At 42.4% G+C, this 26,751-nt stretch overlaps 2 protein-coding genes across 6 annotated transcripts; one reads left to right on the top strand and one right to left on the bottom strand.

Annotated features, from left to right (window-relative positions):
- Positions 1-12,563: 12,563 nt before the first annotated feature.
- si:ch211-222l21.1 (prothymosin alpha) lies at positions 12,564-16,056 on the top strand. Its single transcript, XM_064304969.1, has 5 exons — positions 12,564-12,767; positions 14,121-14,207; positions 14,754-14,817; positions 14,943-15,028; positions 15,169-16,056. The coding sequence occupies exons 1-5, from the start codon at positions 12,720-12,722 to the stop codon at positions 15,235-15,237; spliced, it is 354 nt and encodes a 117-aa protein (XP_064161039.1). The 5' UTR covers positions 12,564-12,719; the 3' UTR covers positions 15,238-16,056.
- A 904-nt stretch (positions 16,057-16,960) lies between these two features.
- slc45a1 (solute carrier family 45 member 1) lies at positions 16,961-26,043 on the bottom strand. 5 transcript variants are annotated; one of them, XR_010324884.1, is made up of 10 exons: positions 25,685-26,041; positions 24,418-24,925; positions 23,939-24,031; positions 22,124-22,348; positions 21,285-22,036; positions 20,579-20,732; positions 19,870-20,046; positions 19,481-19,686; positions 17,646-19,017; positions 16,961-17,538 (listed from the first exon to the last, which is right to left on the bottom strand). XR_010324884.1 is itself a non-coding variant. In XM_064304966.1 (10 exons), exons 2-10 carry the CDS (start codon positions 24,884-24,886, stop codon positions 17,425-17,427), a joined length of 2,322 nt encoding a protein of 773 aa, XP_064161036.1. In that variant the 5' UTR covers positions 24,887-24,925; positions 25,685-26,042; the 3' UTR covers positions 16,961-17,424. The 5 variants fall into 5 exon arrangements, 4 of the variants coding, with proteins under 4 accessions (XP_064161036.1, XP_064161035.1, XP_064161037.1 ...); XM_064304966.1 differs by having other exon boundaries at positions 16,961-17,444; positions 18,792-19,017; positions 25,685-26,042; XM_064304965.1 differs by having other exon boundaries at positions 16,961-19,017.
- Between the last annotated feature and the right edge of the window lie 708 nt (positions 26,044-26,751).

The following is a 26,751-nucleotide window of genomic DNA, read 5'->3' as shown; positions in this document are numbered from 1 at the left end:
CTGGAAGGTCACATGCCGTCAGCCATGGAGACATCAAATGTGTGGAATATCATTCAGAAAGTGTCGGGAAGTCAGGTTCTGTTATATTAGGGTGTAAGCTTATCCCTTTGCCAACAAAACAAAATACATTTTCAGTCTCTAAAATGATGGCTGGTCCAATTCCAAAAATAAAATAATATGTGATATTATTCTCTTTACAGCAGAGACAAAGCTGTCCTTTTCTCTCTTGCATGGAATGTGTATGTTGCATTAAATCCTTTTGATTTATGTTCACATGGTCGTACCAGCTCTCCTCTCATTGTTGTTGGCGTGAGCCTTTTCCAATAGTGCCCTTCAGAGGTAGTTTTGAACAACAGTTAGCTCAATGTGTACTGTATATAAATGCAATGCTTATGCACAGACAACAATATGTCCAAAACTCAATTAAAGTTAGTTAAATTAGAAATGCTTGACTCTATTATAATACTTATTACAACATCACAGAATTGTGTGATGCTACGAATGTACAAAATGCTGAGACTGATTGTACTACATTACAGAGAAACAGGCTGTATGAACCTGAATAAAGAGCGTTAAAACCAACTGAACAGAGTATATTTAAAGTTACCCACTTGCAAGAAATAGTGCTTACAAAAATGTTAATTCTGTGCCCGACAAAGCTTTATTTGCACCACATATCTGTACTGCTGTCCATGAGAAACACAAGCTGGTGATTCATGATGAATCACCTCTGAGGTTGCATGAAAGGTGTCTCCAGGAAAGCAAGCTGTTGACAGCAAGCAGACCAATTTCACAATAATGAAATAGGTGTCCATAGGTGTCCAATGGTGCATAAAGCTGGAAAAATGCTGGTTTTTCCTGCAATGTGAACAGTGTTCTAGCCATTATAAAGTAACACTGGAATTCTACAGGGCTGGGGGCCAAAGGACAAGCAGAGCAAAGCTTTTGTTGTAGCCCAGTACACAAGCGTCTTCCAGCGAACAATCAGGGTAAACAAAACAGGATTATATCAGTCTGGGGTTTGTCCATGCGTTGGTCCCAAACCAGCCAGTGGCTCCTTTTACTTTTGGGGTGAGTTTAGTTGCAGTTTGACACTGTGTGTGGATATCAGACCAAAGTCAAATAAACATTATAATGCAACGAAAGATGTCACTAACTAAAGCAAATAACGAACCAATATTCAGAACCAGAGTCTTCTTTCATTTGATTGTAGATCATATAAATTGTGTTGATGAATTTTTTTTTTTTTTTTCATTTGGAATAGCTCATAATCTGGAAGAATCTTGTGTCCCAACTGTATTTAAAATATGTAACATGTACTTATTTGACCCAGGTCTGGAAAATATGTGTGGCCTAACCCTGTTATATTAAACCTGGATTCAACAACCATTGCTTGTCTTGCTTGAAACTCTTATTCATCCTGTTTCTTCCTGGGCCAAGGGGCAGGGCTTTTTTGGTGTACCACTAGATGGCAGTAACAACAGTTTCACCATCACAGCTTTCCTCATCATAATCAATTCTCACTTGATCAACAACCACTATCCACATTATTCAACAGCACTCCTGTTGTCACAACTTTTTTTTCTCCTATGTGATGACCCTGCTTGGCAGAATTTCATCCTACACTTCCAGGTTGTTTGCAGATCAACTCACAGACCAAAATCCCAGAATCATCAGTGAAGCACAATGTGACAATCGTATTAAAAGTTCCATGCAAACTTTGGCTTGTCAAATGGATGAAAGCTTGAAGTTGAGAGATTTTGTTGCTAGGCAACATTGCGATCACTTACTGTTTCCTTCAGCTTTTCCTTTAATTATTATCATTCGTTTCAGAGCTATTAAGTACTACATTATCAGCATTCATGTTCTGAGCTGTTCCACTGACCAGCATCTGTAGTCATGGCTGCTGCCCCCAGCTGAGGTATATAAATGCAGGATGCACATGTGCCCTTGGGCCAAGGACAATATGGGAGATTGAGAGAAGCAACAAGTTGACAAAATAGTGTATGCACATGTGTGTGTATGTTTCTGTAGGCCTTTTGGTTAAATCCAGGATGTAGAGCTCTCTCTTTATTTCTTTCTCTCTACCATTCCTGCTTTCCCTCTCTGTCTCCTTCTTTCTCCTGCTCGTATTGTCCTGCTCTCTCTCTCTCTCTTTCTCTCCTCTCTTTTTCTCTCCTCCCTCTGTCTTTGCCGGTTCTGCCTGAGTTGCCATGCAGATGGCCCTTTGTTGCTGCGTGACAATGTGCCACAGGGGTCGCTGAGGTCAGAGCACCCAGTCACTGACACGCTCTCCTTCTGAGCCGCTCTTCGTCTCTGTCTCATTAATATCTTTCCTTAATATCTTTCCTTGCCTCTTTTTATGCAGTTTTATTTATTTATTATGCCAAATTCTCTCCCCAGCTGGAATTCCTGGATGCAGCTGTAGTCCCATCCCATTGCTCCAACATCTTCAGTCAATTCTGGGGAAGAATGCGTGCTAACGCCCACCCCAAAATGCATTGAGCTGCTGCAGTTGCTGGGCTGGGTGACTGTGCAAACAAAGTGGCTTGTGCAGGCTGGCAGCTGGGGTCCGATTGACCAGAGGGGTCACTATTGACCGATGAAGCAGGGGAAACGTCTCCTAAAATCATCAGAGAGGGTTACTTGTATAGGCAGTGCTTTGGGCTGGACGGCTAAATTAAAACCCCAGATAGGCCTAAGGTCTGTGGTTGAAGAGTGACATGGGAGCCAGTTCTGAAAACACTTGTTGACTCTTTGGAAATTGCCGCCATCTGATTATAAACAGTTTATTTCCCTCCACAAGTCGTAAATCAGAGTGCACTTCAGCATTTCCTCAATTAATTTCTGGATGTCTGGCACACGGCGCTATTGACCCACACACAAAGAAAACGGAAAAAAGTGAAAAGTGAACAATTGAGTTTAGGTAGACTGGGCTGGGGTGTGAACTATGCTAGTTTGGGGCATTGTGTCCATCACAAATGGACCGTGTTAGAGAAATGGGATAACATGACACATGGATACATAGGGAGCAGATTAACTAACAGCAGAACCAGCTCATACCTATTATGCAATGATACCAGTTGGTTATTGATAGTGTTTGCCTAAAGCACAAAAACCTTAGTTACGTTGGAATAAATTGTAGTTCAGAATTTAGTGTTGTTTCCCTACATTGGGACAAGCATGTCTTCTCCTCTGACTCGGTCACCACACTATGTTAGAAGGAAAGGACAAAATTATCATACAAAAAATAATTATTTTTAAAATCATTTCAGGCTCATGTATTTGAAATTTTTTAAACCCCAAGATAAATATCGCTGTTTTCTATATTATGTTACATTACATGGAGTCCAAGTCTTTGTGATCATATATCACCTAGCTTTTATGGAATCAGCAATTATTCCAGGCTTTTTTTTTTGTCTCAATCTGGACTGCCCAATCTTGTCCATATGCCCATCCCCTCGCTATCCATGAGCATCCTCTGTTAATTTCAGCACTGCAGGCAAACACATAAAAAGGAAGAACTAATTTTTCTACAGATGTAAGGAAAGGACCCACTGGGACATGTGTCAATATATGTCAATTATTAATAACACTAAAATATTATTTTGACCTACAGTAATGCACATGTAGTACAGCAAAGTCCCAATACTTGGCTTGGTAATAACTAAGAATGAGTGTGGGGTCAGTCTGGAACACTAGTGTTGCTCTACTACATATGGATCCATGCACATCCATGCAGTCATCTTTTTTATTATTAGGCTACAATTATTGCATTCATGACAAATAAATTCAAAACTTAATTAAAGAAGTGTGAGTGTTGACCAATGAGCAGCTCCAAAGGTGAGTTCACACAGCCACAGAGCCAATGAGAGGACCCACTGCAAGAACAGGTGAGGAGAAAGGTGTGTAGTGATGGGTGGCACAAGGCACAGTCATGGCCCTGAATTTCTGGAAATTTTCACAGTGGAGAGGGGAGGTGTGGTCATGTAGGTAGTGGAGAAAGGTGGTGTGTGCAACTATAGGTTCTCTCTCTTTCTTTCTTTCTCTCTCTCCTCCCTCTCCCCTCCTCCTCCCACTCTCTCTCTCTCTCTCTCTCTCTCTCTCTCTCTGTCTCTGTCTCTGTCTTGACTCATGGGAGGGGGTGTATGGGGCTCAGGAAATCACACCAAAAATAGCAGGCTGTAGAAGTCTCAGGTTACAGATATACACTCTCTCCGCGGACTTTAGACTCTCTTCTTCTCTGCCTCTTTATCTCTCTGTCTCAGCTGTGCTCATGTGCAGTGGGTTTGGAACCAATCATCCACCATGTCCTTAATAAGTAATCTGTTTATTAATCTTCTTTTGCCATTTGTCTGCATGTGAAATATTGCAGGACTACTGTAACCTGCCAGAATCTTTATTACTTCTCCTGCATGAAATGTACGACAGGGATTACAGGCGTGTGTTGCCAAGATACAGCACTTTATCCATCTTGCTGGGCTCTATATTGGTGTGTTGAGAAAGTGCGCCCTTTTAGAATTGCAAGCTATTAAAGTAAATAATTAAGAATGAAAAATGAAAATGACAGTTTTGCACCATTTGTACAGAATGCTTACATATTTGTGGGCTGAGTCTTCCCTGATATCAACTTCACACCTAGGGGGCCAAGGGGAGTTTGAAGAAACACGTTGCTCTTTGAATAAGATATGTGGAACAGTAGCTTGGAAAAGATCCTGCTTAACAGCTTATCAGCTACGACATCATAGTATTAGCTATAGTATTAGCTAGCTACAAAGATAATTGAGTTCAGAATATGAAAAATATGGTAGCTCAAGTATATTTCCAGCGCATATGTCAGCATACAGCCTATACACTGGATCTCCAGGATCAAGGTTATAAATGCATTGTGCAAGTCTGTACTGATAGTGATCAGGACTGTGCTACATGATTGAGTACATTGACTTGAACTGCAAGTGATTATAATGATGCATTATATCATATGTTAATCTACTGTACTTATCATTGTGTAATGTAGTTAATGTAATGTTATATTTGAACCTATGTTGAAATAATATGTATTTGAATATATGTTGAGCAGGACTAAAATGGTCAATTTGGTTTAGATTAATAATGACTATTTTTGCGTGGTTCTGCACAGAATTTGCCTATAGAGGTTATTATTCTTCCTATATTGATCCAGTTTTTGTGTTGAAGAGGGTGGTCACATGTAGACCAGTATGTATAACTGGGTAATAGGTTTTGGGCTCAAGCAACACATATGACTACTTAGCATTAATTCACAACCATTTATTAAATATGCACTCTAAGCACTGTATGACTTTCCAATTTTTAAAATTTGTAAATTAAAACTTATGAAACTTTTTAATTCAACGCAGATCAATGCTATCATTTACTGATGAAATCTCAGAGCTTGTAGGTTACAGTCTTGTCAGCTGTTCAGGGTCTTTCCAGAGTACGGGATTCTGGGAAGGCAGTAGACACTGACAGATCTGACTGCAGCCATCATTTTCTGCGTTCCACACAGCATGCGGCATTAACACAATCATTTGGCCTCATCCAGAAACCCACTTTTCTGTCACTGTGACTCTTTGCTAGACTTGGCACGGCACCATGGGAAATCCATTCACAGCATTTGGAATACCGCTGTTAGTAACAAAAGAGCTGAGTTGACCTGGAGAGCACTCCCCACTGATTCTTCCAATTACACTGACCCCTCCCCTCCTAATCCTGAGTTCTGACCTTTACAAACCCCCCCGCTCCACCCCACCCATTCCTCACTGCCTTTCCTTGGGTCAGGTTGCACTCTTTTGTCCCAATTTTATTCAGGTAGCTGTGGAATATTCCCCCCCCCCCCCTTTGTTTGGTCACCGAGAGGTCCGCTGCGCCGCCGCCCTCGACTTGGCAACCTGGAAATATGTAGAGTTACATTCAGCATGATAATTGTGTCATTATCGCCAGTCGTCACAATACGAAGTGGTCTGTTTTATGAAGATTTGCCTATATTTATGTTATGTCATCAACACTATTCTTTGTCTTGTTGGTGTCAATGGGTCAACAAAAATATTGGGAGGAGACTACAATGGAAGACATCCATTAAAATCTACAGTATTAAGAGCTGCAAGATTTGCAAACACTTACATTTTGGAAGAGGGGAGATGGGCCTAGCCTGGAGGTCCTGTACCTTCATCCCACATCTGAGTGGCCAGGAGCAGAAGAATGAGATTAAAGGCAGAGCTGAGACTGAGCACACTATGCATGACCAATCAAAGGTTCTGAACACACTTAAAGCTTACAGGGTCCAATCCCATTTTAACACCTCCACAACTCTTATGATTAGATTCGCCCAACCTGACAAAAAGTGGCTGACAGAAAACTGACCAATCTGTTGATTTCCCTCAAGTCTCTATAGTATGTTCGTCTATCCGCTGATCAATCAAGTCTATTGAATTGTGTCATATTGCTGAGCTTGAACAAAAACCAACACCCACACCAGCCATTTTTGGATAAGACCTTCTACAGAGAATAAAAATATAAAAATCTATATACAAATAATACTATGATATTTTTTTATTATGATGATGTTCATAACAATGGTGATTACAATAATAATTATTATTATTATTATTAGTAGTAGTAGTAGTAGTAGTAGTAGTAGTAGTGGTGGTGGTGGTGGTGGTGGTGGTTTTGGTAGTAGTAGTAGTAGTAGTAGTAGTATTGGAGGTAGTAGTAGCAGCAGTAGTAGTGTGGTGGTAGTAGTAGCATTATTAGTGGTGGTTGTAGTGGCAGTAGTAGTAGTGGTAGTGGTGGTGGTAGTAGTAGTAGCTGTATTAGTGGTGGTTGTTGTAGCAGTAGTAGTAGTGTGGTGGTAGATGTAGTACTAGTAGTGGTAGCAGTAGTAGCAGTTGTAGTGGTGGTGGTGGTGGTGGTAGTAGAAAGGACAGTTGGTGCACATTATCATATTCATGGAACAAAATGAAAATGTTGTAATCATTTACACATGCAGGCTCATAAAGGACTTTTATTCTTCATGTCAAAGAGAATGCAGCAACAGAACATTTCTGTTCCTGCCCACCATTCTTTTTTTCACTCTCCCTTGACTACATTCCCCACAAACCCCCCAAGTCCAAAAGCTCCACCCCCGCCGCCGTCACCCTCCACCCCCGCCCAAATGCTCCCCCCTTCCTCCCTTTGAGGAATCTGCTAAAGACCAGCAGGCAATTTTTGGAAGAGTTCCAGTCGCCATGGAAACCAATGAAGGTGGCAGGCTCACCAGAAAAGAAAAACCATGACGGGAAATGACTTCATAAAGGGCTCTCTCCTCTCCACCAGCACTCATTTTCCAGCAACAAGGAATGAGTAATGCATGGACCATCGGTCTTTATCTGCAGCCTGTGAGCCTTAGATTACAGACGAACATGTCTCTGTGCTGTGCCCCCTCCTTCTCCATGCCCCAGAGGGATTGGAGATGAACATATCTCTGTGCTGTGCCCCTTCCTTCTCTGTGCCCCAGATGGTCCTCATTTGCAAACAGAGACAGATGTGTGCTCAAGTTTAGAAACATACACTATGAGACTTCTTTTCTATGGCAGAGAACAGTCAACCACTTCAACGAAATGAATGAATTTGTCTTGAAGATTATCTGTCATCAGTCTGTTCTCTTGCACATTTCCTCCAGGCAGGCTGTAATGTACCTCTCAGTACCAGTTGACACTCCAGGTTGAGATTTTATTAAAATGCTTGCTTGACACAATGTACAGTCATGCACCCTCTTTCCTTTGTGACATTGACTGTTCTGGACTTTAGATAACTTATTTTTCCTTCATCACTGTAAAGAAGGAAAGAAAATGGAGTGCATTTTTTCTCACAACAAAAGATGAAAGCTCCATGTCAACTCCAAGGCCATCTGTGGTATTAGTCCATGGTACTTAAGAAATGTATGCAGTCTTGGCACAAATCTCTCTTGTATTGATGCCACACATGCCGTAACAATGTGTTTGGTTTAACACTGGATATATTGCAATTGTTAACAATCTCAGTGACGATCTTGGCTTCAGGATCATTCTACCCGAGGGACCTGACACATTAACCAGCTACACCTGTCAACTCCGCAAATTAAGGCCATTTTTGTCTTTGTACAAGATGCTCTGAGGCAAATTTGTTTCTGTGTACGCTTGCTCTTGAGTCTGTGTGAGAGCAAAATAAACACTCCAGTGCCAACGCCAGGGCTGACTGTGGCTAGCATCCCCAAGGGGCGCTACATAATTGACTACAGTGTTGCACAGAGAAAATGGTATTTCCAACCATAGCTTTTACAGTTCAAATCACACAATGCCTTTTACACAGTGTATTAAGCTCCCAGGTACCCCTACTTTTGGCTTAAATGAGACACTTGTTTCTGGAATAGCTGATGGACTTGGTTTGTGTTAAAGGGGCTGAGTTTGGTCAATGCAGCACAGTACTGACAGACGAGGTGTTTTTTTTAATGTATTTGTGTGTAAAGCGTGTGATATACGTGTTGAAAACATGCACAAAGAAGGCATACCAAACATTTTAAATACTTCCTCCTACTTTAGCTTATTCATACTACTCTCAGGAAAACACAGAGAGATGTTCAAGGATAAGGCAACAAATATTCTGTAAAGAACAACATGTTGATACCTGGCTAATTAACTCTCTCTGAAGGAAAAACATTGAATTATCTGAAATGAGTCAACTATCCTCTTTGACCCTTCAGAATACCACAAGTAAAGCCTAACCTCCTGTCTGCCAGAGGAACAGAAAGCTTTGAGAACAATTTAGTGAGACATACTGTACAAAGGCTACTGCTGTGATGGAAATCACGTTTTAATTATTTGAAAAGTAATGGTTGATTCTGACATGTTTATATTACAGTGCTATAAATGATTAAGAACAAAGAAATTGGCTCCATTATAATTCAGACTATTTATTTTTCATTCTTGAGGGGATGATTCCTACGTGCCCACAACATGTACACAAAAAAAGACAGCAACAGAAAATATGACTATGTTGTCAACTAGCAACAATGACAATAATCCACTCCGACGGCTAGAATTCCAGTTCTGGTCTTCAGTTCCATCCTGGCTTGCATCTGAATTGGTGAAACAATGGGTACAGTATTGCACTGACTGTGACAGGGGCACACACCATCTGCAAGCACTGAGAGGGCTTGATGAGGAAAAAAACAAGGTGTATTAAAAGGCAGATCGGATCCAAGAAAGTATGGAGAACAAAATGCAGTCATCTCTCCCTACACCTGAATGGAGGTGTCAGTGAAAATACTGCCCCCTACTGGACACTTGTACATAATGCAGGAAGGTGGCTTGGTGAACTGCAACAATCAGACATTAAAGACTTTAAATTCAGAATACATAAACAAAATAATATTGGTGTTGCATTGCCTCAGATACTAATTGTCTTATAAAATTCTTATAATATTTTCTTATATATTATATTTCTTATAAGAAGGCTTTACACAGTTCAGGCTCTCTGTCTGGATGTCTTGTCAATTGTCAGTTGTTGTGGTGGTGTCTGTAATTCACTGTGGTTTTCATTTTGGCCCACATGTTTTTTTTTCTCTTCTGACAAAATGCTCCCATCCCATAAAAATGTAGATATCTACAACATTGTAGTGTTCAAGACCAGGCTTGAAACAGTGCTGGATACTCTCTCAATAAAGCATGCAAAAACATGAACCTAGATGGCCTGGATGGCCTGTTCACACAAAATATATTCTTAAGCTCATTCATTCTAGTGTATGAAATAAAACTAGCAAGGTGGTGAGAAAATAATAGTTTTAAAAATGGAAAGTGAGAGCAAACAAAGCAGGGGCACTGAAGGTTAAAACAATCTTGGGCTATTGAGCCTTATGGTTTTTTATTTATTTTATTTTTTAGGGAGGGGATGGGGGCATATGTGGGGGATGAAGAGATTAAAAATTGCAGAGGGCCGGCCTGCATTGTCCTGAATGGAACAGCTGCCTGTTCGGTCTCCATCTGCAACACAATGACTCCCACAAACATGCTAATGAAACAGTGGCCGTAAACAAAGACCCCAGAGCCCCCTCTCAGTGTGTGCGTGAGCCTGCCAGCAGGCACCCAGCCACGCACACACACAACAGACACGCGGCTTAAGAACCACTCACATGACACCACTGACATCAGCCACAATGACAAAAAGTGAATAATTACACAGACATGTATCCTCTCATATTCATCAGAACAACCTATTTTGTTTGTTTTTCTCTCATGGATGCCAAAACAAATGTTTATGACCCTCATAATTCCAGGCCTCTTTCTTATTGATGACTAATGCAGTTATTACAAGTCTAATATTCAAAATTCAATTTTGTCTCTTGCGGATCTACTCTACTTCATCAACTAACATAGTGTAATAGCTTAAAATGAAAAACCAAATCAGCGGTTGTGGAACCTCTTCAAATAAGAACTCTTGTTTCTGAACAGTATGTCTACAGGAGATGATCAGGAGTCCTGATCTTTTTGGCTACCACTAAAACACAAGTACAGTACAACCTATACAGCCCTATTATACAAATGTGCATAAATTTGGCAAATTTACTTCAGCTCATCACAATGCTCTTGAACATTAAATTCTGAGTCAGCTCCAGTTCTTCGATTGGAAATGTCGCCGGTCACTTATAACTTTAATTCAGTCACTTATTATATCTGATCACAATTTACCAAAATAAACTTTTGTTTCATAATGCAATGTGATTTATTAAAAATGCACTCTATAATTATACTATACTATATACTATAATTATTTGAAGTAATAAGATCATTTTCCTATGACTGGGAGAGTGTATTATTTGCTTGTAAATGTGTTAAAATTTGTTGGGGATAGCTTTCTCCTCTTTGGCTACAACAAATTGACATGGACATTGACCTCATAAGGTTACATACTCCCATCCACTGGTGGCTACACAGAGCCAAGAGGCAAAGGGCAAACAGTTGGCTATTCTTCCTACTGCCTTGTTTTAAAACACAGGTTCTTGAACATTAGGGTTTCCCCCCGCCCTAAATGAAATGTTCCTGCCGGAGCCTCCTACACCTCCTTTCCATGAGAAAATGGAGATGGTTCAGGTGATATTCTACATTCTAAGTGCAACTTCATCAACCTGATGGATGTATAAATGTTCCTGTAGACCAGCCAAAGCTCTACCTCAACCTCAACATGCTCACTTGTTCTTCTTTTGTCTTTTCTACAGCAAATGTGACACCCCTAGGTCAACTGTGGGGCCTTAGATCAGGAGCCATTGTGACTGCTGACACCCACCCACCCCACCAAAAAAAAACAGTGCTTACATTCAAACATTTCCCTCCACTCACATTAGCAAATCCTCAGAAAATATGAGAAATAATATTTTTGCATCAAACAAAAAATGAACTTAAAACAGACAGCACCACACATCCACCTCCAATTGCTATGGTGGTTTTATTTATTTGATTTATGGTCATTCAACAAAAGTTTAACTGAAAAGTGAATATTACTATATACACCTTGTTCTTATCTTTGTATTACTGCGAGGCTTGACGGGACTCCATCTGATGTCCCAAAGTATGAAATCACTCTGAATAAGATTAAGCCTATTTGCTACGTGATTGTAATGTAATGTAACTCATTTTTGTCATTTCTATCCATAAGGATTATACCGCGATTGTACACAAATTTTTGATTTTGTGTCACGTGCTCCAGGTTAACCGGTGCCAAGGAGGTGTGGTCTGATGAATGGTTGGTAGAACAGTCACCGTAAACTGTAATTTGACACCCCTGTTATTTGGGCTGTCGGGGAGTGCATGTCCATAGTACACAAAGGATGTATAATTTTCCAGTAACGCAAAAACTGTGGATTTTTAAGTAAAAGTCATAGTCAAAGAGAAATATGTCTCGTCTTAATCTAACAAGTTTCATACATGCACCCTACCTGCTATTCAAATAACTTAAACCGTCTGCCAACGATCACTGTTCTGTGTTATTATGACAACTGTCTGGCAGGCTAGTTATAATGTAATACGTTTTCTCATATTTGTAACTGTGGAATGTGCTTTATATAATATTTGTCCTGAAATTTTTAAAGACGGAAGTCCTGCTTGCAAAAACGTAATAACGTTACTCCGCGCAAGCTTTCGCAAGCAGAAGTTAATTTTAAAGGTGATACACATCCACGGTCTTGGTTACCAAATAGAACGAAAGTAATGTAGGCTAACCTCCGAAATCTTGGATTGAGTGATAAGATTAACGGTCAACAGGACTTGGCTTGCCTAATAAAGACATTGTTTATGAAGATTTGTGACGGTTTCAAAATACAATGACAAATGATGAATGACAAACTTATTTTCACTTCGAATGAAACGGTCCGCTCTCTGCTGCATTCGGCCAATTAGAAAGCTAGAGGCTTCCGCTGTTGGGGAGGAGTTCTAAGGCGGGATTAATTCAACAAGATTGACAAGAGTCTATCCAATAGAAAATTTTAAATAGTGTTTAGTTCTTGTCCTTGCCCAATTGCATGTTGCTTTGACATGCTCTCTCAAGTTGACTGCATTCAACTCTTAGGTTGAAAGCAATTTGTTTCACTCCTCTTCACTCCTCCTAGCCGGTAACTCCATCCAACAAAGGGGTTGCAAATACAGTAAGGCAAATCAGCAAGCTTTATATAATTTTCTCCACATTATAGAACTATGGCGGATACCGCAGTTGACACGACCACCACCGAGGTTACACCTAAGGTAAATTTTGTTTATATTGATGTAACAAGCAGCCTTGCTAATAAATTCGCTAATAGCCCGGAAATTATTTGTAGTCATTACCTATTTAATACATACGTTTGCTAATGACCAAGTGTGTAGAGGTTGGAGGTACCTAATGTTACTGTAATGTAACTAATTTGATCTAAATGTTACTTCATCTCGTTGAAACATAGTCATTTATCGTGTCGTTTTTAGCCGAGTAGCTGACTATATCAGTTTGCTAGCTGGTTTATATGACTGGGACTGGGTTAAACGTGCTCTTGAGTATTGTAACCAGTTCCTTAAAGTACTGTGTTCGTTTATCTTAAGTGACGTTAGAAAAAGACGTTCTTTGTGGAGAGATGCTTGTGGCGATTTGACCAGCAAATGTCTTACTACCTTGGTAATAAACTATCTCGTGCCAGAAATCGTTAATTATCGCGTCTTTGTGTGTTAACCTATTAAACTGTTCATATCTAGCAAGTAGTTGCTTTTGAAAAGTCATTGTAAATGCGCATTTTCGGAATGGGAATTAACTTTTCCATGGTGAATATTGTATTTTACTCCCGTGCCGTTTGCGGACTTCGATTGGAACCAAACGAGCCACAGAAAACTTAAACCCACCGGAGTAGGCACGGCGAAACGGCGGGAAGCACGCGCGTCTATTCCCTCAGTGCGAGGGGGCGCGCGCACCATATACAGCACAGTTCAGAGCTACGTTTCTTTGGATTCTTTTGTCTGCGAGTAGAGCACGCGCTGCAGGTTCTCGGCCGAGAGGCGCGCCAGTTCTGTTTTCCGGTACCAAATCGCAGCGATATTCAACACCACATATTGTATTTTGTATTGATGGTAGCAAGGTCACCTAATTTTGCTGGTAGTAAATGATGTCCTTTAAATCTCAAATCCGATGTTATTTGATAGTATAAGAGGATTTTACAGCAACACAAAGCGGACGGCTAATACTTCAATCCAGCCGAGAGCACACCTGAATTAGTTTAGGCTGGTACAGTTTTCTCCCACCCGCAAACCCAAGCGTACTCTTTGCTAACGGCGCCGTTTACTGATTTTCTACTCAGCCGTGGTGGTTGAGCTAACGTCAGTTAGTTGGCGGGTGGTGAGGGGGCGGGAGTGCAGGGCTCCGCATACGTAGTTGGCTAGTCCTCTTACTGTAATGGGATAGGCAGTCAAGTTGAATTGAGGTTTTGTGTTTAGAACGGCCTTCATTTGGAAAGAGTGGGTGGTGGAAAGTCTCAGTGTTTCCAAACTCACTTCACTGGTTTTGTGTGGTAACTGCCCGTTTCCATGAGTCGTAGATGCTGAAGCAAACGCTGGTATTTTTTATTTTTTTTAAAGGATCTGAAGGAGAAGAAAGAAGTGGCAGAAGAGGCAGAGAAGGTGGAGCAAGAGAACGGCAGTGGAGACGCACCTGCCAATGGCACAGTGAGTGTGGCTTCGTTCCCTCTTGGGCCCCAGGCCTTTGTCTTGTGCACTTGCGGTGCGCAGGTGTTGGCCTGACCCCTCCCCCTCTTCCTCCCTTGAGCTCTTTGTGTGAGTCCTGAGATGGCACAGATGTGTGTCTAGGAAAAAACACTCGGCTGAGAAAAGTTAACAGTCTGGCTGATCAAAGTACAATGTGAAATGGCACACAAGTGTGTCATTTTTATTTTACACTTCTTTTGTATATTATTTACAATTACGAACACTGACCTAACCTTTGATTTGCCCTTAAATTTGATAATCAAATCCGATGTGTTACTTTTTTTATTGTCCTTGCAAACTGTGAGTTCACTTAAGGCATGGAATTCATTATGGACAGTTATGTGCAAAACAGACAAATGTGAAACTGAAAGTAATTATTATTTTAAAATATAGAAGAAAGGGGATTGGATGGCTATGGCCCACATAATAGAACTAGAGTGTGAAATGGTACATGTGATTTTTTCCAGACCACTGGGGGGTTATTTGAAAAAGTTTGTTTATCCACAGAAGACAAACGGTGCAGACCACGAAGAGGAAACCCCTGAGGATGAAGAGGATGAGGATGAGGATGGTGAGACACCTCAGCCTTGACCTTTAAGGGCTGTGACCTCAACTGTGTTGCAACCTCTGAGGACCTGTGTGTGGCTTTTTTTGGTGACTCTCCCTCAGGAAGTCATGTGGTCTGTATGTTTTCAGGAGAGGGAGAGGAGGGTGAGGGTGCAGAGGAAGATGGGGCAGAGGAGGCAGATGGACACCCTGTGAAACGTCCAGCTGAGGAGGAGGTGGGTCTTATAAGTGGCACTCTTTCACCTTCCTAAACATATTCTACACACACATACAACTTAGTCTTTCTTAGTTCTCCCTGTCTGTGCTCATGTTTATCTTCATCTTACACTTGCATTTTTGCCCCTCCCCCCTCTAGGAAAAGGCTGAAACGAAAAAGCAGAAGACAGAGAACGGTGACTCCACAGAAGCTGAAGTGAAAGCCTAGAACTTTAGCCTGTCACCTTTATAGCCTTATCCGTGGAGGTATCCTGGCAAAGAAAAGGCTGTGCTTTCATGTGTACATTTTACAGAAATTTTTCTCTCCTCCCACCTCCCGCTCCTCAGATATTGTATTTGCACTGGAGTTTTGTAACACCATGGCCCTTTTTTTGTAAAATCTTATTTATTGGTCCTGCCGTATGACCAGTTTTTATTACTGCTGCAAATGGGGCCCACTCAAAAAAAAAAAACAGTGCTTTTTCTTTTTAAAAGTATAAGTAACCGTTGTTGAGCACGTTTTCTACTTTACCTGACCTGCTGCCACCCTCTTTCAACAGTTGTGTCCTCCCTCTACTGTTTATACACTATAAAAATGACCTCAATTTCACTCAAGACCAAAAAATGAGTTTTATTGTGGGGATAATTCTTCAGCCTTGTTTTTTTGTGTTAGTAGTTAAATCAGCAAATGGTGCAAGTGTGCATTAATGGTCCTTTATTGTTTGTAAATGATAAAAACCATTGGCTTTCCTGATGATGAGACCTATAGTTATTATCCCCTTTTAAATCTTAAGGTTTTTGGGTGTTTTGTGATCTTTATGAACAGTTGCTTTTCATATTCTGTGTACAGATTTGGTTTGGTTTTTGGTCAGGATGACCAACTTTAGGTTTCTAAATGCCTCATACAGCAGCCCACACCCTGCCCTGGTGTACCTCTTACATTTCTCAGCAGTTATTTTTTTTACGGTTAATTTTTTTTGTTTTGTTGATGCTTTGACCACTGCTTTGTATATTCTGGTTCTGGATTATAAATAAATCAGTCTTTTTATTTGAGTGTTTGGAGACTTTCTTTACACCCTATAGCTTCACCATGAGGCCACTTTTAGGTAATGTGGTCAGTTGAGCACATCCAAGGTTTCTCAGAGCAATCCAAAAAGGGCTCCACTTTAGTTTTATGTTTTATAAAATGTTTAGTGCTGACATATTTAAAATTAAGTGGTTACTAACCACAAACCAGTCCCAACTCCAGGTAACCTGGAACAGAAATGTTAATGAATCCACGTCAGTTAGGATGTGCAGAAATTGTACTGCAAGGAAATTTGATTTGGTTAAAGTTCTTGTGTAAAAATGACTGGCCTTTCGTAAAGTTTATTCAGGGGAAGAAAATAAAAGTACTTCCTGGACCACAGTAATGTCTGTCCCCTATTGGTTAAATATTAAACTGCAAGGTTGACACCCCTCCCCTCTCATATGTAAAGTGAAATCATTATTCTTTCCTTATTAGGTCAACTGCAGTTGTCCTAAGTTGTAGATGAAAAACAGAAGTCTTCTGTTTGAGGAATTTTTAGGGCCAGCAGGCTGAAGTAACAAAGCTCATTTTAAAACTCTGTCTCATGCTATCGAAACAGTTAGCTTGCAACTGGAACAAAACAAATCTTTTGTGGAGTTTATGTAGGACTGTGCATGCAAGCTCCACCCACTATACTTCATTAAATTGACACAGTATACATTGCGGCTGCCTTATCCCCTATGAAGAGTCCGCCTCTAATTCAATACAGCTTTTCACCACAATAAATGGGGCCTGTGTTTAAACTGCTTTTGATTTTTATTATAAGATCAAATTAATTTAAATAAAAAATAAAACTTATCTGCATTTCACAAAATGAAGTCATTTGTAATACTGATAGAAAGCATCAAACGTCAAATGAAAGAAAATAAAAAAATAAAGTTCCTTATTTATTTTTTAAAAAAGCTTTATGGAAACAGCCTTTAATGAATTGCTTAACTGTACCTCTATGGAGCGCCATTGCTGAACAGGACATTTTCAGTCAGGCATGACACAACACTTCATTATATCTAGTGGGGTGGGTCACATCCCCAGAGTAGGACTGACATTTTAATAGAAAGCATTCCGTGATGAGAGACATACATAAAGCTGTGTTTGAGTTGAGGTTAGTAAGAGAGAGCAGGCCTCAGAGAGTGGTTTGGGCAAGTGAGGTCCAAGAGTGATGATGTGAAAAAAACACATGGGGAAACAATGCCCCCTTGTGGTGCCCAGGAGGAGTATCCCCGGTACAGCTGGTGTCGGGTTCCCTTAGCGCAGATGTCTGTGGAACTGCCAATCAGAGCTTCCTCTCCGGTCTCTGGGCTCCAGACAGCAGCACAGTTCATCATCCTTTCTTAGTGGGGTGTTGGATCAGGACTCCTGTCTCCTCTCTCCTCCCAAGGAGATGGGAGTGCAGCACAGATTTGAGTTTGAAGTAAAAAAAAAAAAAAAAGATTCAGAAGATTCAGGAACCATCAGCTCCACCTGATAATAATGACAATAACCATTATCATGACACTCATTAACCTTCACCTGATAATGTTAATGATAATAACATCCCGGTCGGGCTAGGCAGAGGTCAGGGGGGTCACCTTGTGTTATGAGACTGTGCGGCCACGTGCGAGCGTGTCACGTTCTGAAGGTGGACAGCCCTGGTGATGCGATGATTTATTCGGCTCAGTGGGTATCCTGGCAACAATTCCTGGAACTCACTCACTGTTGCTCTGCTCTCGTGTACCCAAGAACAGCAGGGCAAAAACCTCGGCTCGTGTGAAAGTGCACATGCATGGCTCCTGTGTTTATGCGTATCGCTACATGTAGCGTGTGCGTGTTTTATGCGTCTGTGCGCCTACTAGTGTTTGGTGCAGCAAAACAGGGTGGGTCATTGTGACACATTCAAACAGTTATCCTTATAAGCTTACCTACTGTGGGTGAGAGAGACAAACAGACAGACTCATTGGGCTACTCATACTTGGGTTGGGCTGAGAGTTTGAGTAGCTTTTCAGAAAGTGCAGGCCCTCAGGACTCAGGTTTGATCAGTTGTGGATTCATAGATACTCAGAGTAGGGCCATCCTCTGTAACAGTCTGTTCATGCAGGACCACCAAAGCAATACTGCCCAATGTATAAATGCAAGAAGAGTCACTGGAGAGCTAAGACTCAGTAACATTTCTTATACTGATAACATGAGAGCACACAGTGCTCTTGGAAATTTGAAGATTGTCACCCATGGCCTAATTGATGAGTAATTTTCACTTTGAAGACTGTGGTCCTTCGGAAAAGAGAGGAGGGATCACTTAAATAATCATTTCCAATAAATCAGCCACAGTGTAGCTTTTGTGCTCACTGAGTACTGCAGCTGAACAGACAGACAAACACACACTTCCTGTCCATGGCAAGACACAAGCACAACCAGACAGAAGCAAGCAGCACTGTACAGACACACAATGTGAGACTAGAGTCAGTTTCAGACCTACATACACACAAAAACACGTACACACACACGCCTACACAAGCACACACATACATACATACATACATACATGCATGCGCACACACAAATGCATGCAGCATATGCACATACACAAAGCGATGTCTGTCTGTCTGTTTGCTCTGAGGGAGATAGGAGGTAAGGAGTGCACCGGAGGTGGCGAAGCGTGTGCGCGTGTGTGCTTGTGGGGGGGGGGGGGCATTAGATCTGAACGAGTAGCGGCTGGGCCTCGCCCTGGGGGAGCTCACCCTCAGGGGGGGGCAGCTGATACACCACGCACAGCGAAGAGTACAGGCAGCCCACAAATGACATCACGCTCGCAAAGTACATCACGCCCTGCGCCCCCCCCACCAGCGAGGTGAGGGGTCCCATCGCCACGGAGACCAGGATCTGAGCCAGGAAGTACTGGCAGCTGAGCAGAGAGATGTCCACACCCATCCCCCTCCTGGTCCCTCCCTCCGAGGAGCCACAGAACTACACACACAAGAAGAGAAAGGGAAAACATACATATATGATATGAGGACAATATCTATACAATGTCAGCAAACATATCATCAGTATCAGCAAAACAAAGTCCCTTTTTCGACATTTTAGGGATTTACTTCCCCACATTAAAAGTTCTCATCCATCTCAATGTATTGTAAAAAATAAAACAGAATATGCTCACATACTATGAGCTCTGACCACATTTTAATCATTTAATCATTGTCTAAATCGACACCGGGCAGTCTCCTACTTTCTATATAAAGGCACCGTCAGATTCACATTAATATTAATTGGGAGGAAGCCCATTTGTATCCGTCTCCCACACACACACACACACACACAAACGCACGCACACACACACATGCACACACATGTACACACACACACACACACATGCACACATACACATGTACACACACACACGCACACACGCAGCAGGACTGGGTCTGACCTGTGGGCTCTGATAGTATTCACAGAGCAGGGAGTAGGGCAAGGTGCAGAGTGAGGAGAAGAGCACTCCGTAGGTGATGCAGAGGGACAGCACCACGTACAGGTTGGTGGAGAGGGTGGCCAGGCCTGTGCCCAGACCGAATGCCAGGTAGGCGAAGAAGTACAGAGAGCGCAGGGAGAAACGCTCCTCTAGCTTCTCCAATATGGCTGGAAGAGACAGAGCGGGAAAGGAAGAGCGAGAAATAGCAAAATGAACAAGCGGAAGCTAGAGAGGCCCAGAGAAGACGGAAAGAGAGGGAGGAGATTACAGTAATTGAGAAACCTGGATGTAGCTGGAGGAGGGCTAGGTGTTGACTTTCAGATAGGAGCAAAAAGATGCATGCAACTCACCTGAGTAGAAAGCTGCACTGAAGGCGTAGATACACATTCCCCAGCAGCCCATGCTGACCCCAGCATTGTAGCGGCGGTAAGCCTCGGAGTCGTGGGGTGCCTTGGGGTCCCCCCCAAACACAGCCTCTCCCATGAAGTCAGTGTAGAACAGAAGCATGCCCTCAAAGGATAGCCAGCCTGCAGGAGAAGGGGATTGCCTCTCAGTTTGAATTTAATCAATTCAAACTGCCATTCACACAAACTGAAACACAGTCTGATGTAACATCAGATTTTTTTTTGACAAGAGCAGGCACTTCAGCTCTTAGAGGCTTTTGCCTGCTGTCTAAAGTAGGGGTTCTGAAATCCTATGACCCCACAGCCATATACGGCTTACTGAACAAATGTGTTTCCTGTTGCCCCTTCTATATTACTTCTATATTACATATACATATTCTAGCCTGACATGCATTTGTTTTTGTTTTTTAGCATATATCAAGACATCTGAATGTACAGTATAAAAAGTTCAGTGCTTGCCACAGGTTTCATTATATTAGTGGGATTATCCATAGAGAGTGTACCATATAAAGTTAATTTTGCTTCTTTTTTTCCATGGACCCCTTGTTGATCTGGGCCCAGATTTTGGGACCTACCAGTTTAGAGAGTATCCAGCAATGTGTCAAGTCTGATGATGAATGCACCAAGGGGCCTCTGCTAATGCAGTGGTTCTCACCCAGGAAGTGGTTGGTGCAGAGGCTGCGCAGTGATGGGGGCATCCTGTAGATGGCAATGCAGAGTAGCTTCATAGACAGCTGTGTGTCTGCGGCGTCTGTGCTGTCACTTAAATCGCTGTCATACCGCATCCCATTCAGCAGTATGTTGGCTACCTGGAAGAGGAGAGAGAGAGTCAGAAAATCCAGCCCTGACATCCTCAATGCCAGCTGCAAAAAGAAACAAGAGCACACGGCAGCACCAAATCGAAACAAGTGGCAGGGGAGACAAAAGAAAACCAAGGAACGTAACACAGTTAATAACACCGCCTCTTCCCAGACAATGAAAGTTGTAGTGAATCATGCTCAATGTCTCTCAATACTTTAGTGGGAGTCTTGAATGTTTTCAAGTTTCAATTGTATTTTCTTTTAAGAGTTAAGGAAATTTTACAATGAAACATTCTGGTTCTAGAACCATTCTATTAAGGGTATGGTGGAGACACCAGGTGGCCATTCCAGACCCTGAGAGAGACAGAAACGTAACAGTTAATGCCCAAATGCACAGAACATAAGAATTGAATCGTAGAACTGAATGACTTGCAGAGCGGACACCCAGTCGATGATCTTAGTGGGGGAGTTCCTCCACTCTGGGGACAGTGTGCAAATTTGGCAAGGGGATCATAGGTAAGGGAAGGGCTCCCCTTTGGAGAAGACGGGCTTGACACTGACCTGCTGACTGAAGGTGACCGTCCGCCTGCGGCCGTTCTCCGTCCCCACAGTGGTGGTCAGCAGGGGGTCATCCAGCAGGGCCAGGCTCTGGGGGCGTTTCAGGATGCCAGAGGCCCCGCCCCCCACCAACCCCCCACCACCCGGCGGACCCTGGGGGGGCGGAGTGTCTCCAGGGGGCATGGGAGGTGCCGTGGCATCGGGATCGAGGGGCTGGGGCGTCTGCTGGCCCGTGTAGCAGTCGATGAGCACGCTGTCGATGTAGGACGTCCCGAGGGAGGAGGCAAACTCGTTGATGCCCGTGAGGGAGCTGTCGCGGCTGATGAAGCTGCCGTATTTGGGCGTGAGGGGGCTGAAGGGAGAGATGGGGCTGGTCAGCCCGGCGTACAGCTGAGCGCTGGCACTGGACGTGTGCGCTAGCAGGTCGGGCTGGCAGGGGTGCGGCTCGCAGCGCTGGTAGCTGCGGGCACCTTCCTCCTCTTCCTCCTCCTCCCCAGGGCCCGCTCCGAGGGCGGCGGGGGGAGAGGGTGGCAGGGGGAGGCTGGGGCTCTTCAACGCGTTCCGGGAGGTCTTCGAGGTGTGCGTCTGGGCCAGGGGCCGCTCGGGAATGCTGGTGAGCGTCATCGCCGTGGCAGCGACGAGAGTGATGCTGGTGAACATGTAAATGACCCTCAGCTGACCCCCCAATGACCTCCCGAACTCCGTGTGATCCCAGTTGATCCCGCCCACGATGTAACCAAAACCACCACCCAGCCCTGTAGTGGGAAACAAGTGGAGTTAGACACCCGGCAAGACAGAAAGGATACCCCCTCTCCCTAGTGACTGTCGTCCATCTGTCTGACCTGCCAAAAGGGCATGTATGTTCAGCCCACGGTCCTGGTCCTCGGGGCTGCACACGTCCATCATGTAGGCGTGGCTGGGGTTGTCCGCTGAATCGGCGCTGAAGTCCATCAGGACTACCCCACACACTGTCAGCGCGATCCCCCACTTGTGATTGGATGCAGTGTCAGCCAGCGCAGCTCCAATGTCCCGCCCATTCAACACCAGAGTCAGTCCCATCAGAGCTCCTGGAAAGACAGAGAACAAACAGGTGTTGTCTCACTCTGTTTCTGCTTGAAGTGAGCTGACATCAATCACCCTCCTTCATTCTCCATCAGAGCATGGGTATTCCCTTACCAGCCAATCAGAAAGCCAGCAAAGATATGTATGAGTGGTTCAGCAATTACAGAAACCTTTGGCTTTGCAAATTTTTGGAAAATTTACTTCTTTGAAACTGAGTTTTGTGCATCAGAGTCTGTAATGCAAGTCATAAGATACTAAATCACATGTAGTCTCCAAGATTTTTATAAGGAACATATTATTTTCATGAATTTTCATCATGTCCCTCTATAAAATGTCCTCACCAAATTATATTATAAATATTTATTCCTCTCATGTCTAGGGTATTTTTAATCTCTTAGAGTATTTTCTGATAAAAATTTCATTTACTGTACTGCCAATTCAACTAAAACAGGTTTAAAAAGACATTATTTAAAAAGAATGTGTTTTCAATAGTAATAATGAGAAATCTTATTCCATAACAACTACATCGAATGCAATTATTGTTAGAAATTATTATATTTTTGGCCTTTTTCCCACAAGTATTACAGATCAAATACTGCACTACATATAACTGATATTTGTAAAATGAAATTTAAAACAAAAATATATAACATTCATAAAAATGAACATTGTCGCGGTAATGACATCAAGTTTCAGTAATGACATGTTGTTGGCGGTAATGACATTTCACTCAAATTAAGAACAGCAAAAACATTATTTAAACAGTAAAAAACGAACTGTATGAAACAAGGAATACAGAGTAGGTTGTCTTTGAATAACAAAACCTGTGCTCCCAGGAGAGTAAGCCAAATAAATTCTACAAATCACTGTCAGACAAACTAGGTCGAAGTGAACAGTACTTTCTGAACTCAGTTTAGATGGAAACCAAATTTGTTTGGCTTTTAAAAACTGAATTTTAAAGGAATATCCTCATGGTCATGGTAAGGACCCAGAGGTGCAGAAAAAAATATTTAAATAAAAAAAATAAAAGTGTTAACCTACCACAACATTTCTTTTTTTATCTTTCATTTTTATTTTCCTGGAATCTAATTGCAACTGGAAGTATAAAATTATGTGACCTATTGAATGTAAAATATGCATGTAAAAAGTACAAGCTCAGGTGTGGGACAAGCAAGGAACTTAGTTTGACCCATAAAATGCAACATAAATGACAGGAAAACACATAATTTAGCAATTAATTTTTTTCTTAAGATAAATCATACTAAGAATCTTTACTTGATGTAAAATTCCCTCGATTTGTTATTATTTACAAAAATGTACCCCCGGGATCTAAAAGTGTCTGTAGTCGCAGAAATACCCATATACTGGCAGCCCATCTAGGCATGCACCTTCCTTACTGGCTCGACAGTATCCAGTAGCACTGCATGAGCTTTGACTTCCACGTCTACAGTGTCTCCGTCGGACTGCTTACTGACCTGGCAAGCCGATGCATTGACACCAAAGTGTGTAACAACATACTTCCACTGTGGAATTACCTTTTCAGTGATTTTACACCTATGTCCAGTTATTTTGCTTTTAGGCTGAGCATTTCTCACCAATGGCAAGGGCCAGGATGAAAGGGCGTCGACGGCCGAATCGGGAGGTGCAGCGGTCACTCCAAGCTCCCAGTATGGGCTGAACAAGGAACCCTGGGTGACACAGAATTACACAGAGCTACAGAAACACAGCATGACAGGAGAAGAGAGGGAGGGAGAGAAACTTAGAGGCTCAGAACGCTTTTTTTTAACACCAGTAGCATTGCTTTTTTGAGCCTGCGGGAGTTTTACTTAACCTTGATTCACCTGAGACAATTTTCGGCAATGCTCACTTCATCTATATGAACCGAATCTATTAATTCAGACAAAAATTCAGTGAGTCCTTTACTTAGAATCTTCCCCTCTTAGACAACTACATTCCCAACAGATGACTATTAATATGCACATTGTCTAAAAGTCTGCTGGTGGTTCCATTATTGCTATCAATCCTGTACTCTACATCTCATGCCACAGTCTACACAGACAGTGTTCATGTTTACCCAGTATGGGGCTTATGAACCACACCAGACTGTAGAACTGGTCAGGCAGACCCATCTGCAGCAGGACAGGGGTGACATAGGCTGTCTCCATGGCATAGCTGAACTCAATTCCAAACAGGATGCAGCCATTGAACAGCAGCTCGGGGAAGGTGCGACGGGGGGGCAGCTCAGCCAAGTCCAGCTGCTCCAGGGGGCAAGGCGTGTTTGGGGGAGGTGGCGGGGATGGTCGGATCAGCTTCCTACGCTTCGGGTGCCTCTGGAAATTGTTTGCGCGATGGCTTAGGTGGCGAGTGGAGGATGACGGGAAGCTGGAGGTCTTGGGGATCGATGCTCGCCAGGTCCCGTCCTGAGCAGAGCCGACACCTCCTCCTGGACTGGTCAGAAGGGGGTCACTGGGGGTGCCCATCCCTTGGGATGACATTACTTTCTGCCTGCTTATTTCTGCAAACAATGCAATAGGTCCCTGCATTAATGCAATCAAAACATCTCAGTCTGACCGTCACAGTGCCTGTTGGTTTAATTAGATTTTGGGTATTAACAGCAGAGAAAGATACGTGCATATGCTTTCAGTTTAACTGTCGCAAGCTTTGACAGCCGGGGAAACTGCGGATCGCCACAAAAAAGGGAAATCCTACAGTTTCGACCTGACTTGACACATACTTCCAGTGTCAAAAGGGGATCCGTTATACATTATCGCAATTCCGTAAATGTTGTACCTTGTAAAACAAACTATAGCAAAGGCAGTCGATACGAGTCTGCAACGTGTGAAGATACAATGTCGTGACGGTACACCTCGTGCACATGAAGAGCGGTGACAAATGTGCTGTATCTTTGGCTCGTAAAAAAGTGCGAAAAACCACCATGTGCTTCCTTGAGCTGAGACCTCAAATGTGACATGCAGCATTCCCTTAAAAGGAGGTTTATTTATTTCCATTTCAGCCATGTGCCTACAGTACCTTGATCGTTAATATTAACTGAAAAGGCAGTGCCACGGCGACACACGTAATTCGCCATGTATTACCAACGTTTATTTGTTAGAATTTCATTTACTTAATACACGAAGACACATATTCCAGTCATAAGACCAGAACAGCAGCTCTTCTTCCACCACTGTGGTATCTTACATCTACGTATATAATTTGCACCTTATATAGGCCGTGGAAGCTCAGTAACTTGGCATTTGTTTTGCAAGGTGAAGATTATACAATCGACTGCTATGTTCTTAAAAAGGACAATGCGTGCAAATGGAAACATGAAAGAAATTTACCTTTTCAGGGGCTCTGTTCACATTTATTACAGCATACCCTTTGGATAGATTTGTATATCTTACGTTACGTTTTTTTATTATTATTATTTTTCCAGATGCATTATAGATTCATATTTTCTCCCCGTGTCTTTGATGCAGGCATTTCTCAGTTTTCATCCTCCGTCCCTGCGCCTTCCCCCTCTCTCCTCCCCTCCCTTGTCTCCCCATATCTCAGAAGTGACGTCATTCTATCTGTCCTTCTCTCGCGTTCTCGAGTAGACCTGCAACATCAGCACCGATCCAGCCCTGTCGCGCGCCTGTCTTTTCGTCTTGCCGCGCGTGCTCACTTTATCCTGCCAGCACTGCTTCCCGCCTTTGTAACCATGACAACGCTCATTTACCATGTTCCCTATCTGAAAAAAACGAAGGTAAACATAAAAATGAAGTAATCTACATCCTACTCCCTCTGCATTATGTTACATAAAAAACACTGAAATTTGACGACTGATTTTTTTTTTTTTAAATGTTGACATTTTTTAGAATTCATACAACACACATCACACAACTTCACAGATACTGTCCGTAATTTGCCGTTTTTCAAGAAACACATTTGGCCTTCACAATGCCTTCAATTCAGCTTGAATGGTAACTCAAGGAACTCTCGACATGTGTGTTGCTACATGCTGACTGTCATGTCATGCCTGTGGCACCCAGCCTGTGTGGTGACAAAAAAGAATGTTATTTTTGTTATTTTTGATGCCATCTTTGTAGTGAATTAATAATAACTTGGAATTCAAACACATCTGGCTGAACAAAATAGCACCGCCACAGTCAACCAAAGGCAAGGTAGCGATTACAAATTCCAGTGATTACACAAACTACAATCCAAGCAGCCGGTGCCACAACCAGGTGCTTTAGAATGTTCATAGATGTATATATGCATAAAATATGACACATATGATTCAAGAAGGGCAACCCAGGTCAACCATTGTAAAATGTTCCTTTTTGGAGTCAGAATTTTTTTTTTTTTTTTTTAAAGCTTTCTGGTAAAATTAAAAATTAAGCATGCAACTTAAATTAATCACTGC

This window comes from Anguilla rostrata, chromosome 13 (assembly GCF_018555375.3).
Source record: "Anguilla rostrata isolate EN2019 chromosome 13, ASM1855537v3, whole genome shotgun sequence".
NCBI lineage: Eukaryota > Metazoa > Chordata > Actinopteri > Anguilliformes > Anguillidae > Anguilla > Anguilla rostrata.
Note: the sequence above shows the minus strand (reverse complement) of the source record. Positions and strands in the feature narration are given on the sequence as shown.

Bases quoted from the DNA above. Each gene is read 5' to 3' on its own strand.
- slc45a1 (XM_064304965.1), bottom strand. From the start codon at position 24,886: ATGCAGGGACCTATTGCATTGTTTGCAGAAATAAGCAGGCAGAAAGTA. The intron at 24,032-24,417 runs GTAAACATGAAC...TGTGTCACCCAG, and splicing joins GTTCATAAGCCCCATACTGG to GGTTCCTTGTTCAGCCCATA. The intron at 19,018-19,480 runs GTCAGACCCAGT...TTGTGTGTGTAG, and splicing joins AATACTATCAGAGCCCACAG to TTCTGTGGCTCCTCGGAGGG.
- si:ch211-222l21.1 (XM_064304969.1), top strand. From the start codon at position 12,720: ATGGCGGATACCGCAGTTGACACGACCACCACCGAGGTTACACCTAAG. The intron at 12,768-14,120 runs GTAAATTTTGTT...TTTTTTTTAAAG, and splicing joins CCACCGAGGTTACACCTAAG to GATCTGAAGGAGAAGAAAGA. The intron at 15,029-15,168 runs GTGGGTCTTATA...TCCCCCCTCTAG, and splicing joins AACGTCCAGCTGAGGAGGAG to GAAAAGGCTGAAACGAAAAA.